Source organism: Scomber japonicus, chromosome 12 (assembly GCF_027409825.1).
Source record: "Scomber japonicus isolate fScoJap1 chromosome 12, fScoJap1.pri, whole genome shotgun sequence".
In the NCBI taxonomy this organism is placed as follows: Eukaryota; Metazoa; Chordata; class Actinopteri; order Scombriformes; family Scombridae; genus Scomber; species Scomber japonicus.
Window position 1 is genome coordinate 23801524 of NC_070589.1, and position 15057 is coordinate 23816580.

General features: G+C 38.7%; 1 protein-coding gene across 1 annotated transcript in view; it reads left to right on the top strand.

Annotated features, from left to right (window-relative positions):
• LOC128368893 (unconventional myosin-IXb-like) overlaps positions 1-14168 on the top strand; it is a 30486-nt gene extending 16318 nt beyond the window's left edge. Inside the window, exons 13-40 of the mRNA XM_053329799.1 lie at positions 23-212; positions 481-553; positions 1112-1204; positions 1315-1354; positions 1528-1650; positions 2118-2198; positions 2306-2416; positions 2564-2686; positions 3114-3263; positions 3658-3794; positions 4368-4724; positions 4856-4937; positions 6599-6702; positions 6846-6928; positions 7630-7805; positions 7950-8057; positions 8289-8459; positions 8563-8604; positions 8699-8810; positions 8905-8978; positions 9097-9289; positions 10235-10363; positions 10703-10808; positions 10984-11115; positions 11228-11351; positions 11841-11941; positions 12034-12158; positions 12987-14168. Of these exons, the coding sequence (XP_053185774.1) occupies positions 23-212; positions 481-553; positions 1112-1204; positions 1315-1354; positions 1528-1650; positions 2118-2198; positions 2306-2416; positions 2564-2686; positions 3114-3263; positions 3658-3794; positions 4368-4724; positions 4856-4937; positions 6599-6702; positions 6846-6928; positions 7630-7805; positions 7950-8057; positions 8289-8459; positions 8563-8604; positions 8699-8810; positions 8905-8978; positions 9097-9289; positions 10235-10363; positions 10703-10808; positions 10984-11115; positions 11228-11351; positions 11841-11941; positions 12034-12158; positions 12987-13279 (3633 nt within the window). The 3' untranslated portion in view covers positions 13280-14168. The remainder of the gene's footprint in view (positions 1-22; positions 213-480; positions 554-1111; positions 1205-1314; positions 1355-1527; positions 1651-2117; positions 2199-2305; positions 2417-2563; positions 2687-3113; positions 3264-3657; positions 3795-4367; positions 4725-4855; positions 4938-6598; positions 6703-6845; positions 6929-7629; positions 7806-7949; positions 8058-8288; positions 8460-8562; positions 8605-8698; positions 8811-8904; positions 8979-9096; positions 9290-10234; positions 10364-10702; positions 10809-10983; positions 11116-11227; positions 11352-11840; positions 11942-12033; positions 12159-12986) is intronic.
• The last annotated feature ends 889 nt before the right edge of the window (positions 14169-15057 follow it).

Sequence of the window (15057 nt, forward strand, 5' to 3'; positions counted from 1 at the left end):
CCTGATTTCACTCATTTTTCAGGGTTTCCGAGAGAAAAACACAGAGCACATGTGTCCCGAGGTCATCTCACTCCTCCGCAGCAGCGAGCTGGCATTCGTGCATCACCTGGTTGCGTCCAGTCCAGAAGCCCTGTTTCGATGGGGTGTCCTCAGAGCCACCATTCGCATCCTCACAGTATTCAAGAGCATGGGACGCAAGCATGCAGAATTGGGTAGGTAGCTGTAGTTCCTAGTTGAGCCTAATTTCCAGCACTAACGGCTAAAATGTATCTTTTTGTAGATCAGTCCTAAAAACATAAAAAACACTGTACATGTGTTTTTGCTGGATAACTTATCAGGAATGACATGTTTATTTAACCAACTTTTCCTAAAGGATTCAGTCAGCTTCCATCTCTTCAACATTTTTTTTTTGATTTTCTTATTTTTTTGAGCAATGTTCTGAGGATTATACACAACTGACTTGATGTATTGTCACTGCAGTCGCAGCCAAACGTGCCCCCCGCAAGTCCCTCAGAGACATGAAACAGCAAAACACCACGAAGAGACTTTCTAGGTACGTGCACGCCACTGCTATATTCATACTGGATTTTTCCAGCACTGGACTTTCCAACACACTTGCATGTCTCTCTTCAACTTTAAATTGATTTTCATCAACCAGACAAGAACCAGACAGTCCTCTGTGGCTCTTGATGCAGGCATAGAGAAGCGTTTTCTGTTTTAGAACGTGAAACATAGAACAGGGCCCTTCAACTTCAGACTTAGGCTCACAGCTGTAGTCATTGGCCGTTCAGGTTACATTACATTCTCACAAAACAATCAATCAGACCTTACTCACATAGCACCTTTATACAGGGTAATGTAGTTCAAAGTGCTTTACAGTTGATTGACAAGCTGATAATAAGACAGAATAAAGCAGGCAAAAATATGGGACAAGAAGAGATAAACACATGTATAAATTCATGGACATAAATATTATTACCTTTGTGTATATTTTAACAGAAGGAATAATGATGATGATAAAGATCACCTGTATAAACATGTGCTTGACAAAAGGCAAATATACTTTACCTGATTAATGCTTGAAGTTAAAAAAAAATGACCTCATTCATAGCAACAGCATGTCACTGGATTTCTCCTTTGATCACTCCGATGAGCATCCTCTTGATGTATTTGAAGACATCTTTGCCAATTTTGAAAAGAGAAAGTAAGTGGCTCATATGTATTAAGTTTAAACACACTGATTTTTACACATTATGATTTACTTATATATAGCTGTATGTGTATGGAACCTCAATTTGTTTGTATTTTCTGCAGAAAAAACAAAGGCGGTCGACAGAAGCAAGTCATTCCAAAGGTTAAGTGTCAGAAATTGATGCAGTGTTCAGAGTTTATTTGTTAAGACAAGTCAACACCTTTAAAATTCATGCTTTTCGTTCATTCTTCAGTTCATCTTTTACCCATGTTACCATCCAAAAGTTCTTGTGTTTTGAGTCAGAAAGCTCACAGACTTTATATTTTACCCATCAGAATCTCATGGATTCATGCTCACTCAAACATATTGTGAGTCTCGCTGCACACGACCGAACAAGCAAATCCATCCCTCACCCCCTCCAGAGGACAAAGCCTCCTACAATTAGTGCTCAGTTTCAGGTTTGTTTGCTCTGTTCCTGTTCATACTATTATTGATGATCAAAATGATGGCATCATGTGACTTAGATGAATGTGGTAAGAGAACATTTTGTCAAAAATTAGGGATCCATCATTTGGACAAAGGGATACTCACTTTCTTGAACGTAAAGCAATATAAGTTACTATTACAGTTATGAGGCACCTCAGAATATGACATTTTAATTGAATTATGGGCATTTTCTTACTTTTTTAAAACAATTATGATATAGACCATACAGTTTCAAGTATCCATACATTGTTAAAAATACATATGCCCACCTCAAGCCTCAACAAAGCCCAACATATCACTTTGCTGATTGTTTTATTTGTTAATTTATTTATTTGGATCCCCATTAGCTGCAGCACAACAGCTGCTTCTCCCTGGAGTCCATATATGTCATCTATAATTTAACATCAACCACCACTCATTTTACTTATGTATCTCACAGGTATCACTTAAGAGGCTGATGGACGCAATTGAAAAAGCAGAGCCTTCCTTTATTATCTGCATGCGCTCCAATGCTGTAAAGGTAAGCTTGTGTGTGAATCTGCAGTATAACATCATCTTCATTAGTTTTTTTTTTTATCAGGATAAGGCAGTTCATCATTTCGTTTTGTTGTTTTTTTTAATTTGTAGAAGGAACTCCACTTTGATGATGAACTTCTGCTTCAGCAAATCAAGTACACAGGCTTACTGCAGATTGTTCACATTCAGAAGTCTGGTTACAGTGCCAAGTACACTTTTAAGGTGCGTAATTGATCAAGAATAATGCAGTATTTTTTAACGTATGTGAATATTCCACTTTTATATTCAAGGATTACACTAAACTCACTTCTTGGCCTGTCTACAAGAAGAAAGTTAATTCTCACTTCTGTTATTTTCTCTTGATGACAGGAATTTGTAGAGAAGTTCAGAATTTTGCTTCCAAAAGGAGCAACTGGGACTCCAGAGCACATAACTGAGCTGTTTAAGAAGATGGACCTGGATACGACTGCCTACCAAATAGGAAAAACCAAGGTAAATACTCTTTATCATATCAGTCATTTATTGCTATCATGACTCATCATGTCCCATGGATCAAAACGGCCAGCGGAAGAAAAAAGCTATAACATGTTGAGAAACCAAACTCAGTTTACTGTACTGCATGTTTTAGGGAAAAGTCATATAACAAATGACATTTAGACATTTTGTGAGTATTAGTGTTCCTTGAAGTAAGATCCTTTATTGTCTCTCATGGGAGAACATTATCATGAATCATTAAATGCTGTCACTTTCTATAAACAAGACCTGGCAGGTTCCATGCATACATAAAATCTTAAAAGCACCTAAAAGTCAGATAAAGAATAATACATATACTAAAATGCAACACAGAATACACAGAACAAATGTGTCTCATGCTTTCATCACATCTCATACGTTGTGTGCTGCCCTTTCATCTATCCAGGTGTTCCTCAGGGAAAAAGAGAGGCAACTGCTCCAAGACACTCTTAACAAGGAGGTGATGCGTCGCATCATCACCCTGCAGCGCTGGTTTCGTGCTTGTCAATTAAGGTTGCATTTCCTACAAAAAAAAGATGCCACCCGGCTCATACAGGTACGATTTATATTTTAAAATGCTGTGGAATAAAAAGCTGCTAGGCAATAAAACCCACACATCACAGGTTACCAAAGATGTGGTAGATACTGTAACATCATTGACAATCCACACACACACATAAATTAAACTTATCCACCTAAATGTATAGAAAGTTCTTGTGCTCCAAATTTTCAGAGAGAAATCTGGATAAAAGGGCCAAATGTCACTTCTCATACCACAACATTATAGATGAAGAATAATTCATCTAATACATCTCTCACCTTCAACTTTTGCGGAGACAGTCAGTCCTCTTGCCTTGCCTGCTCAGTGTCCTGGTTTAAATTAAAGGTCTAAGAGCAAATAAAAAACATGAAAGCAGACTAAAGCTGATAGGGGATCTTTGGTATTTCAGAGGAGCTGGCGTGAGTTTTACGAGAAACAAAACCGAGCTGCAACAGTGATGCAGACAGCATGGCGGACTTCACTCCAAATGTCAAAGGACGAGGAGGACACAGAGAAGACACCCAACAGCCGACCTGGACGAGATAGGTATACTACCAAAACTGCTCGCATTGTAGGAGCACCAGCTGCTCCAGTTAAAGAATATTGTCACTTTATTAGAGTTTGATTTATTATAGGAGGTTCCCTAAGACACCATCTGAATATATAAAGTGTAATAATAATAATAATCAGTAAATATTGGGAACAGGAAGCAAAGGAAGGGAGATGGTTATGACTTGCAACAAGTTCCTTGTCCCCACCCAGGAATCAAGCTGCAGACTTTGCGTTATTTTATATGCCCTCAAGGCCTGCAAAGAACAGGCCATGAGGGCATAATATAAAGTAACATTTTTGATAAGGATCTCTGTACTAAGAAACTTTCAAAATGACCTCAAATATACTTTTGGTATTTCTATTCAGCAATGTGAGTCAACATATATACCAATATCTGTGATAAACTATAAGCTGCTTATGTCGGCTCCGGCTAGCTTAAACTGGACAATTGCTGTAGGTTACTCTTGTTCCGATTTAAATAATGTTCTCGTTATAGCTTTAGGATTTGCATTATGAATACAGCTGCAGTGATGCCAGTCTGATTTTTTTTTTTTTTTTTATATACAGCTTGACGAAAAAAGAGTTGAAGAGGCAGGAGAAAGTGGAGCTCAGCCCCAACAGGACACAGCAGCTCGACCCAGCCAACAGCCAGTCTGCACAGAGGTCCAGGAGCAGGGAGAAACAAGAGGGCAGGGTATCTCCTCCCCCACTCAATAGACCCTTCTCCGTTCCTCTGGACCCTAAATTTGTCGATGATGATGATTCCACCAGCCACATGAAGATCAGCTCCCTGCAGCGCTACAAAGATGGAGACATAAAGGAGAAGGCCGAGAGGTGGAGGGAAAAAATAAGCGAAGGTGAACCAACAGATGAATCAAGTCCAGAGGTACAGCGACGGAGAGACAATCGGAAAAATGACTTTCAGTAAGATTTCTGGTTTCATCAGACATCCTTAACTCATAAAAATGTTTCTTTGAAACAGCCATATGAGCTCAGCTCATATGGCTGTCCAACCATAGTCTACAACTGTGCTCTCATTTTACTCTGCAATACAGGCGCAAAGGGAAGTCCATGTCTGCTGACGAACTGTCCAAGATAAGCTCATCAGGCTCTGATAGTTCACCTTCTACAAATGAGGTAACCTATCTCATTTTGTTTTTACATAAACCATAAAATGCTTCTTTTTCTTTTTTTTTTTAAACACTCCATTGTTTTTATTGGTATCATTTTTAAACCATAAATACTGGTATTTGGCTTTTTGGAGTACTGTAGATGTTGTGTAGTGTAAGCTGACAAACACATGAAAAGAGGCTCCACAAAACACAAGTCAAACAGGCACCCATTCTGTACCTTTTCTGGGTCAATTAGGTCAGGGTGCGTTTCCGTAAGCAGCCAAAACGCAAGCGGCGCTTAGCCTACGCCCGCAGCGGTTTGGTGATTAACTTTGCGGGCTCCAAGGAAAGCGAGTACTGGAGTTTTCCCCTGCCTCCTATGAGTCCACATGTGTCCAACCTGAAGAGTTCAGCCAGTAGCGTGGATGTCCGGGCCCTCAAATCCCAGGTCAAGGTACTGACCGAAGGGACATTTTGACCGTTCACGACTCTTCTCTGCATGCAGGCCTTGCATGTGTATGTCCCAAACGCTCTGAAGCCTGCAGTGTTTTGGGACTTCTCATTTCTGCTCTGCATCTCAGCTCAATGTGAAAATTAGCTGTTCCAGTTTCCACAGCTCATTTGTGATCTTTTTTTGCCATTTCATCCAAATGAGCTGCAACTCAAAATGCAAATATGTTCAGACTCCTTACTAACTGCACTACATTTATTTAAAGTCCGTGTATTTTGGTCACTTCAGCGAAGGGATGTGATCATTGTGGCTTAAAGATTTTGCGTTTATTGCCTCTTATACATCTCATTTTATAATACATAATTAATTTTGTGGTGCACAAAAATTCATTATGAATCTGATTAAAGCAATTATTATTAGATTTTTGTGCAGTCATTTGTGAGTTAGCTTTAAGTCATCTTAATCATATGTTCATAAGGTTATAGCATCCCAAGCGCCCCAATCCACGCATCAAACCATGCATGACACAGTAATAAAGTAATAGAAGACTCAGTAAGAACAGAAACTGAGCAGGAAAAAAGTGAGAGGGAGGAAAACAGGAACTGAGGAAATGCTGTCATAACGGTCATGAATTTGCAATGTGGAAACACCAGAGGTAAGACAAAACTGTAAAAATTCAGAACAGGAAAAATAAAACAAAAAGAGCAAAGTGAAGTGTGGGGGAAAAGCATGATAAAGTACAAAAAAAAGGGAGTACTTCAAATATGGAATATTGTTCACAAAATCATACTATCATTCCACAGACATGGGAAATATAATTGAAAACATTTGTTAATTTTTACTAACCTGTAGGTGTGAATAAAACATACAGTAATTGTAATGTAGTGACGGTGATAAGCGTAGTGATGGTGGTTTTATTACTGCTATTATATGAACTAATTCTGCTCATACTAATTAAAGCAAAAAAGGTCAAAGTTCAGGTGGCGGCAAGAGACAGCGCAACTTTGCATGATAAAAATGGTGAAGGCATTATTGTATTTTGTTCATGTGGTCTGGTGGCGGGGGAGCTGTGGGATCCTTCTGGAAAGACGGGTGTGGTCGCTTAAGGTGGGACATGGTGGGGAAAAAAGGAATAACTCTTTGACTTGGGATATCAGAAGAATTTGTTTTTTCCCATAAAAGTTTGCTTGTCCTCAAGTTTATATTAGCATGTTCATGTTTTAATACTGTTGCAGCTTGCAGCAGAAGCTGATGGGTCAAGGTTTAGCCTTCCAGCCAGAAGCACCAGCGAGGAGGCACGACAACGGGGATCAACCCAGTCACTCACAACTCCTGAGAAGTAAAAATCCATCTCTCAATAATTCATAACAGAGTTATTTAAAAGATTTGATATTCCCACAATCAATCTTCATGTTTCTAACATTACATATAGTTTTTAATGTGTTGCTGCATGGTATTTATACAGATGATCTTTTTCTGCAGGATTTGGTTTCTCGGAAGATTCCTGAAGAAGCGAACGCCTAAATATTCCCCCACCAATGAACCGTCTCCATCAGATAAATCTGGTAACCAAAAGTTTAAAAAGCTGATTCCGCAAAGACGTTACCTACGTGTGTTTGTTTATACAGAGCAAACATTTTGAATATAAACATATGGTGCACTTTAAATAGAAGCAGTAAGGAAATGGTGTAAACAGAATGTGAATTATTTGAGGTCAAAGTCTAAAGAAAAGAGGAAACTATGACAATGATGCAGCTTTCTGTATGGAAAGGTAATTATTTTATGATGTTGGTGTTTGTTGTTACTGAATCTCACAACAGTAGGTCACAGTTTACCATCATGCATCACTTCCTCTCTTTACTGCCATCTGGAGGACATTTGTAGCAACTGGTGTGAAACCTAAGTGGTCTTCACAACAGAGCTATAATCAAATCTTGAGTGTAAAGAGTCTCTACTAAATATAAAAAATAACCTTTTACATCATCAGTATAAACAGTAGCTATTAGTAGTGGATGAAAGTGATTTATTATAAGCTGCAGCTTCAGCATACACCCTGTTTCTTTTTGGACTGCAGAAAAAAGTTTAAAAAAAACAACTTTAAGTTGGGTTATTGTGCTGGTTTGAGCTTCTCTATTTAATTATCTGTCTCTTTTTTGAGTATGTATCTTTATTTAAAAAATGAATTTGTATATTGAGACTGGACATAAATTATAAATTATAATAGATAGTCATATTAATGCAGTCTCTCTCCTTTGCTCGCCTTCAGTGGTCTTGCCCAGCTACACCCCACATCCCTACCACCACAACAGTGGGAGGGACAATCGCAACCCCCAAATTCGAATCAGCCGGGCCACACGCGCTCTTGAGTGGAACGCATCTCTGGACCGTGAGATCACCAACCCCAAAGAGCTGCGAAACCTGGACGAATTCCTCGGCAACCAGGTGAGAAGCTTGAAGTTTGATGAGGGAGATGAGAAGCACAGCAGATTGCCAAGACAGTTGCAGTTCCAAATCTTACACACATCCATGGCTGTTAGTTGTTTGCATTATGATTTTGCATCATAATTACCTCACCTTTTTCCTCAGGTGAATGAGCTGCAATCAAGAGTAAAAGAGCTTTCACCCACAGAGAGCATCTTCCTCTCAGCCACCATGCAGTTCAGAGAGACCATCAAAAGCATGTACTCTCTCCAGGTCAGTTCAGTGTCCTTTTGTCCTTTTTCCAGCACATCTCTATCATTCATCATCAATTAATGGACATTTTTGTTATGTTTGTTGACTGAACTTCTACTAGTTCATTTTGCTGTTGATCATATTGAAATAACTAATTGTAAGTCTACTACTAAATGTCAAATATGCAAAATATGGAGACTTGAAGATAAAAGTCACTCATTTTGCTTTGCATGCACACTTTCTTATCTACAGAAACCCCAAATCGCCTACAAAGATCTAATGAAGGGCTATCGTAACAAAGTGAACACACTAGCAGATCACACACAGAAAAGTGAAGTGTCACTGGTGGTCAATCTGTTCCAGTCTGTACTTGACGGATTCATCAGGGGGAAGATGAAACAAGCAGAGTATGAACCAGTCAAGGTAATTTTGAGTATTTCAGTCCTTCATCAGCTAAAGTATTTTCAGAGTATGAACACAAATGTGAATCATCACTGATTCACATTTCACCTGTGGCTTATTTTAGGCTACCAAGGCAACAAAGAAGAGAAGGAAAAAGGACAAATGTGTAAGCTGAAATTCTTTATCTGTACTTTGCAGTTTCCTCGCTATAAATTTTGGTAAATCATTCCTGTGTATTTTTTTATTTCTTGTTTCTACAGCTTGATAGTCCTCTGGATCACTTGTTCAGCACATACCAGGTGAACATTATGCAGTCATGTGACCTGTGTGGTTCCTACATCTGGGGAATGGAGAAAGCGTACATGTGCAGTGGTGAGTTTAGAGGACTACAAAACTAGAAGATGTAATTGCATAAAAAATGTCAAGGAGACCACGGTTAATCTTCTCTTTGTCTCTGTTTTTGTAGCTTGCAAGTTAATTTGTCACAAGAAATGCCTGAGCAAAATCATCACAGATTGTTCAACGCGATGTGCCAGACTCGTAAGAACTGACCAATACTCCCACAAATACTATAATGTTTGAGTAGTAAACAAACACAACCTCCAAATACTCCCTGCTCATTACATGAATGCTCTATCCTTGTTTATCTGTTTGATAGGATGACAACGCACCAGGTTCCCTTCACTTTGGGGTGCAGGTGTGCGTCCTCACCAGTAAAGCTAACCCTGTGCCCAAGGTGGTGGAGATGTTACTAATGCACGTGGAGCTAAATGGCCTTTACACAGAAGGCATCTACCGCAAGTCGGGGTCAACCTGTCGAGCAAGGGAGCTCCACCAAATTCTCGAGACTAGTAAGACATTTTTTTGCACACCAACTGAAAACTGTTGAAAAACATGATATACAGCATGTTATTTAGTTTGAATTTTGTGCTGTGATTCACAGTCTTAAAATAATAGTTAAGGGTTAAGGTTATGGTGATTTTTTTTTTGCCATAAAAATTCCCCTTTCATACTGACCATTAGATGATCCCCTTCCTAATGCTCAATTGTGAACCCATCCTCAAAACATTTTTTATCAAAAATCTCTTTGTTTGCTTATCTATTTATAGATTTATTTTCAGATAGTTTAAGATCAGAATAAATGGGCCCTGCAGATGTTTTCTTGTAAACAAACAAAAGTTAAGTTTAAATTAAAGCTACCCTTACCTTTGTTACATTTTTACAATTTTTTTTGTTTAGGTTAAAATGCTATTAATAAGGTAATGGCAGGTAGCGATTGACAATGACCGACAAAAGTGGGCCACGGCTTCCACCTCCAGCCACTGCCACGGGGAAAAAGAAAACTATATCAGAACATTTTATTGTAGGGCGCGTTCGCGGAGGGGGAGTGCGGGGGTGGGACATAAGAGGGAGGAGGGGTTGTTGCTGCTCAAGTTTTTTCAAAGTGCCGTGTGAAATGTAAGAAAGGTAAGAGTCGCCTTAAGTGTTACTCATTAAGCACATTGTGTGCTACAAATGTGATGGATGCACTTACTCCCCATGAAACACATATTTTAAATTCTCTATTGTTTACATCCATGATTACAAGCGTACAGTCTTCTTTTTCTCTGCCTTTCTTGGTGCATTACAGCGTTACAAAATGGGGACCTACCTTAAATACATTGTCCTAAACTCAACACAGCACCTTTAACTTGCACAAAATAATATCTTGTATGACCTATATTTTTTAATAGTTTGAAGGATCTCTTATCATCATGGTTATCATCACATTCATTGTCACTGTGTTGTGGCATTAGATCCTGAAGGAGCATCTTTGGACAACTACCCCATCCACACAATCACAGGTCTGGTTAAACGTTGGCTCAGAGAGCTGCCTGACCCCCTCATGACCTTCTCCCTCTACCATGACTTCCTGCATGCCGTGGGTAAGTAAATATTGATGCTATTTTTATTTTAGAACATAAATCAGGAAGGTGTGGTGAGCATGTATGCACTTTTGCAGCAAAGAGCTGTGTATTTCAGTAATAGTTAAAGGGAAACAATGCAGATGTTTCTCTGTTTCATAAAGTGAAGTAAACATTATAACACATTGTAGGAGCTGTACAATTAGTCTGCTTGTGTGGGCAAAAACTGGAAGTTGGTGACTCTCTTATCATATGCCTGCTTCTTTACTTCTGAATGTAAAATCATTCAAGTGCTTGATATGGATGTTAACACTGACAAGTTGATCAAATGTATTGATCTCCTTGTTTGTTCATCCCCAGAGCTGCCAGAGAAAGCTGAGAGAATAAGGGCTGTATACCAAAAGGTGGATGAACTTCCTCCTGCCAACTACAACACACTGGAGAGGCTCATCTTTCACCTCGTCAAGTAGGGAGATTTATTTCCTTCTTCTCATCACTCTACACTATAACTCTGCATTACCTAATATTGTCTGTGGAGCCAAAATAAAAATGTTTGTTATATTCCAAAATGAGGGTTGCAAAGATTTTGACATTAATGTGTGTAATAATAACTAAGGTGAGATCTTGATATTTTGTCTTAGGGTTGCAAAGGATGAACACCACAACAAGATGTCAGCAAGCTCTCTTGCGATCGTGTTTGCCCCCTGCATCCTGCGCACTCCTAATGCTGATGACCCCTTCCTCGGTATGAAGGATGTGTCAAAGACTACTCAGTAAGTCATCACACTGCACACATCTGTAGTGACCCTGTTTCAAATTATGAGCTCTACACTGTATGTAGTTTTTGTGGCAGTGTATGATAAGCACTGACCCTGTTGCCTGCAGGTGTGTGGAGATCCTGATCGCTGAGCAGATGAGGCGGTACACAGAGAAGATGCAGAATATCCAGCAGTTGGAATACGCAGAAGCTTTGGCTGTCAATCAGCTCAGACTGAAGAGACAAAACACGGTGAGATGCACTACTGAATGAAGGAAATGTATCAGGAAAGAAAACCTGAGTTGAGCAGTTCATGTCAGTATATTGAAAGGTTTGTCAATCTGGCTACAATATTGCAAGGATGTATAATGCATCAAGACAGCACAGCCCATGCCAGAGGAAAAGGACACTAACTGTCAGAAAGATATATTCAATTCACTGGCAAAGGCTTTTCTGATTGTCCCAACTCCTCTGTTTCTATATTATGTAACTTTATATTAATCTGAGAAAAGTTAAATCATTTTTATTCCTCACAAATACACCAGAGAGATGGACAGTATGATCCAGACTCTGCTGTTGTCTCCTAGTATTTAGTGCTTAGTTTAAACTAACAAAAAATCAGTTAAAATACTGTTCAAGATGACCATAGTCTTACCATAGTTGCAGCATAAGAATAACTAATATCTTGTGTATTGAATGACACACATCTAACCACAAACTGCTTCTTTGATTTATGTGCAGGTTGTCGACAAACCCTCAGAGCTTGAGGTTCCCAAGCAATTAGATTCTGATGAAACAGAGAAGACCCTCATTGAAAGGATCAAATCCATCAAGCAAGAGAAGTGAGCTGAAGTCTTTACAGTATATGTACTGTGTTCATTACATTTGAAATGACAGGAGTTTGAATGATAATACCTTATTTTCTTATCTTTAGGGTGGACTTGGCGTGCAGGTTACCTGACCTGGAGCAGGACCAGTCTGACAATGATAACCTGGACTCGTTGTCATCAATGAGTACAGACAGCCTAGAGGACCGTCTGAGAAGTCTGGACTCGGAAGGTCAGTAGTGAGGTACGGTAATCTCACCTTCCTCTGGTTTTAAGAATACTAGTTACTATTAATCTTGATGTGATTAGGTTGTTTTTCTGTGCTTCTGTCTGTTTGTGTGTAGAAAATATATCAAGACATGTCAAAAAGTCGTACTCGAGAGTTGAATATTCTTGATATTAACCTGTTTGTACAACAGGTCATAAGTACACATCTAAAAGCAAACATTTATACCTGTTCTGATTGGTCACACTCAAAGGCTGTCATAACCTCCTCCTCCTGACAGCATCACAATGGGATCTGTAAACTCTCTCTCCAAAAAATCTTTAGGGTGTGTGCATGTCTATAAGCAATAATCCGTCTCCTGGACGATCTTCTTTCAAAAGCATTTATGGCAAGAAATGAAATGAGAGCTTGACAGAGAAGTTCAGACTCTGCTTTACTTTCACATCTGGACACACTTGGCCAAAAAGTGGCCGTCGTTATCGTGTTGTCTGTTTTTAGAGTCATGAAAATGATTGCATGCAGCTCCTTTGACTTAGGCAAATTTGAAAGCAGAAAGCAGTGTACACAGTGATAAACACAACATTGAAGCATATTGAAGCCCTTACACAGAAGGCTGTCACAACAGAGTAGATGATGTCATTAGATGTTTTATTAGCACTGAAACTTCTACAATTACACATCCTGTTTACACTACAGACCATGTAGATTCATTAGAATAACGGATTCTATTCATTGTTTCCATAAATAAACCAACACAGGAAGTTGTGGCTGGATGCGTGTGTACGACAAGCTTTTAACCAAATATGTTGACTAATCAGATGTTTCTAATCCTAGCAAAGGTGACTTTGCGGAACACCCAGAAGCCTGCCTGCCCACAAAAACCTGCTGACTTGGCAGAGAGAGTCAGAAGTCTAATGGCTCAGACAGATGATGAACAGAGAGAGTTCAAATCTGCTGAATTCCTGCCAGGACGTACAGATGTTACCCAATCCATGTGTTTCCTGCCCAGCCAAGACAACTTAGACTCCTCTGCATCCGGCAAGTCACAGCTCACCAGCAGGGCTCACAATGGGAGCTTTGACGACCTGGACATCCCTTACATAGATGAGGAAGAAGATCCAACCTGAGCATAACACCACAAGTTGTAATAAAATTAAATATCCTCAATAATGTGTTAAAAGAGGACTTGTGTTATGGCAAAAAGAACTGTGCACTTTGTTTTATGGACTTTTCCATTTGTCTGTGCTGCTATGGAAATGCAGTTAGTGCGTTGGGAATGTATATGTATTTAATGGGAGATCATACCAACTTTTCTTTCAGCGTCTTTATACCAGATCTGGAGAAGACCCAACAGTTGTGACTACTCAGCATCTTTATATCAGTACACTGATTACACTGTACATGATTACACTTTTAAACACTGTACATGAAATGTTTTATAAAGGCAGTTATTTAGGATCAGTTCTGCTAAGCTGTTTGACAAGCTGTGTCTCGTCTATAGATACAAACAAGACAGTGTCATGAGGAGCAATAAAAGAATAGAAAATAGAAGTGCTTCCGTTACTAATGGACATTATTCTGAGATCAACCACTATAGTACTAATGGGGGTTTACGCAGTTTGTTGAGAAAAAAAAAAGTCTTGTAATTGTACCAGAAAATTCTTGCCTTGTAAATAGAGCAATTCTCCATTGTACAGAGAGACATTGCATTTTGATCTCATATGGAGTATATTATTGTAAATCTGTTATTTCATTTTACTGCTGTGACTGACCACTGACTCAATGTACCTGTTTAGGAAATGGTCATATTGCTGCCTTTTTAAACTGACTGAAAATATTTTCCTCTGTCACTTTTCCTGGTACTTGCAAAGCTGTGCAGTTTCACCAAGTTCATTTTTGTCTGTACATTTAGGGTTTGTTTGTTTTAATATGCATGCCTGTATATTTTATATGGGGTAGGAATGGTGCATATTAGGGTGGATGTCCTCCTGTGTCTAAAAAAAATAAACTGACCATTTTCAATTTTCTCCTGCTGGAATACTAAAAATAATAACACACAACGATGACACCTGTAAAATTGTTAATGTGCATTACAAATAACATCTAAATGGGTTAGTTATGAAGCACATAAAATTCAAAAAGGTGAACAAAAGGGTTTTATATGTAAAAGATAACCAGTCATATACATCTGGGCATGTATCAGCCGATGGCGGTCTTTTATTTTCATGAGATCATGAATTAGTACAAATTCAGGATACATTTCTGTTCACTATAAAAAGTAAGGGATTATGGACGTTAATTAGGAATAAATATATGACAGAAATGTCAGAAAGCTGTGTCTTTTCCAGATCAGAAAAATGTAGCTGAAGTCAGGCTCTAATTTTTCTTGTTTAATCTTTACCAAGCATGATTTTCAAACTTCCAGTTACAGTGACCCACCCTTTGGCAGATTTCCAACACAAAAGGTTTCCATTTCAGTAGTTTCCCCAACACATTTTGGTCTCGTCAAACTGAAACTTAAAATAACATGTCACAGTCATCTAGCTCTCAAATTTGTTGGGCACTTTGAGGATATGTTTACAATTGTTTAAGTCTGTCTTAAAACAACTGTCATGTTCCCACATGAACATAAGCAGAGGTTTTACATGTTATCATTCCTCCTGTTCATACTGACTATTAAAAGATCCTCGCGTTTGTAGAGTTAGTCATATCAAGTGAATATCTGCCACATTTAGAGTCTTTTTAGGCTATAGAGAATTTTGAAAATTAGTTTTTGGAAACAGAAATTGAAGGAATCTTGCACCCCTCAATTTTCAGCAGTTATAATATGTATTGCCCACAGCTACATTTTAATTTGTTTGGATTGGCTATGTTGTTGTTAATAAGTTAGTTTTTGATTATTATG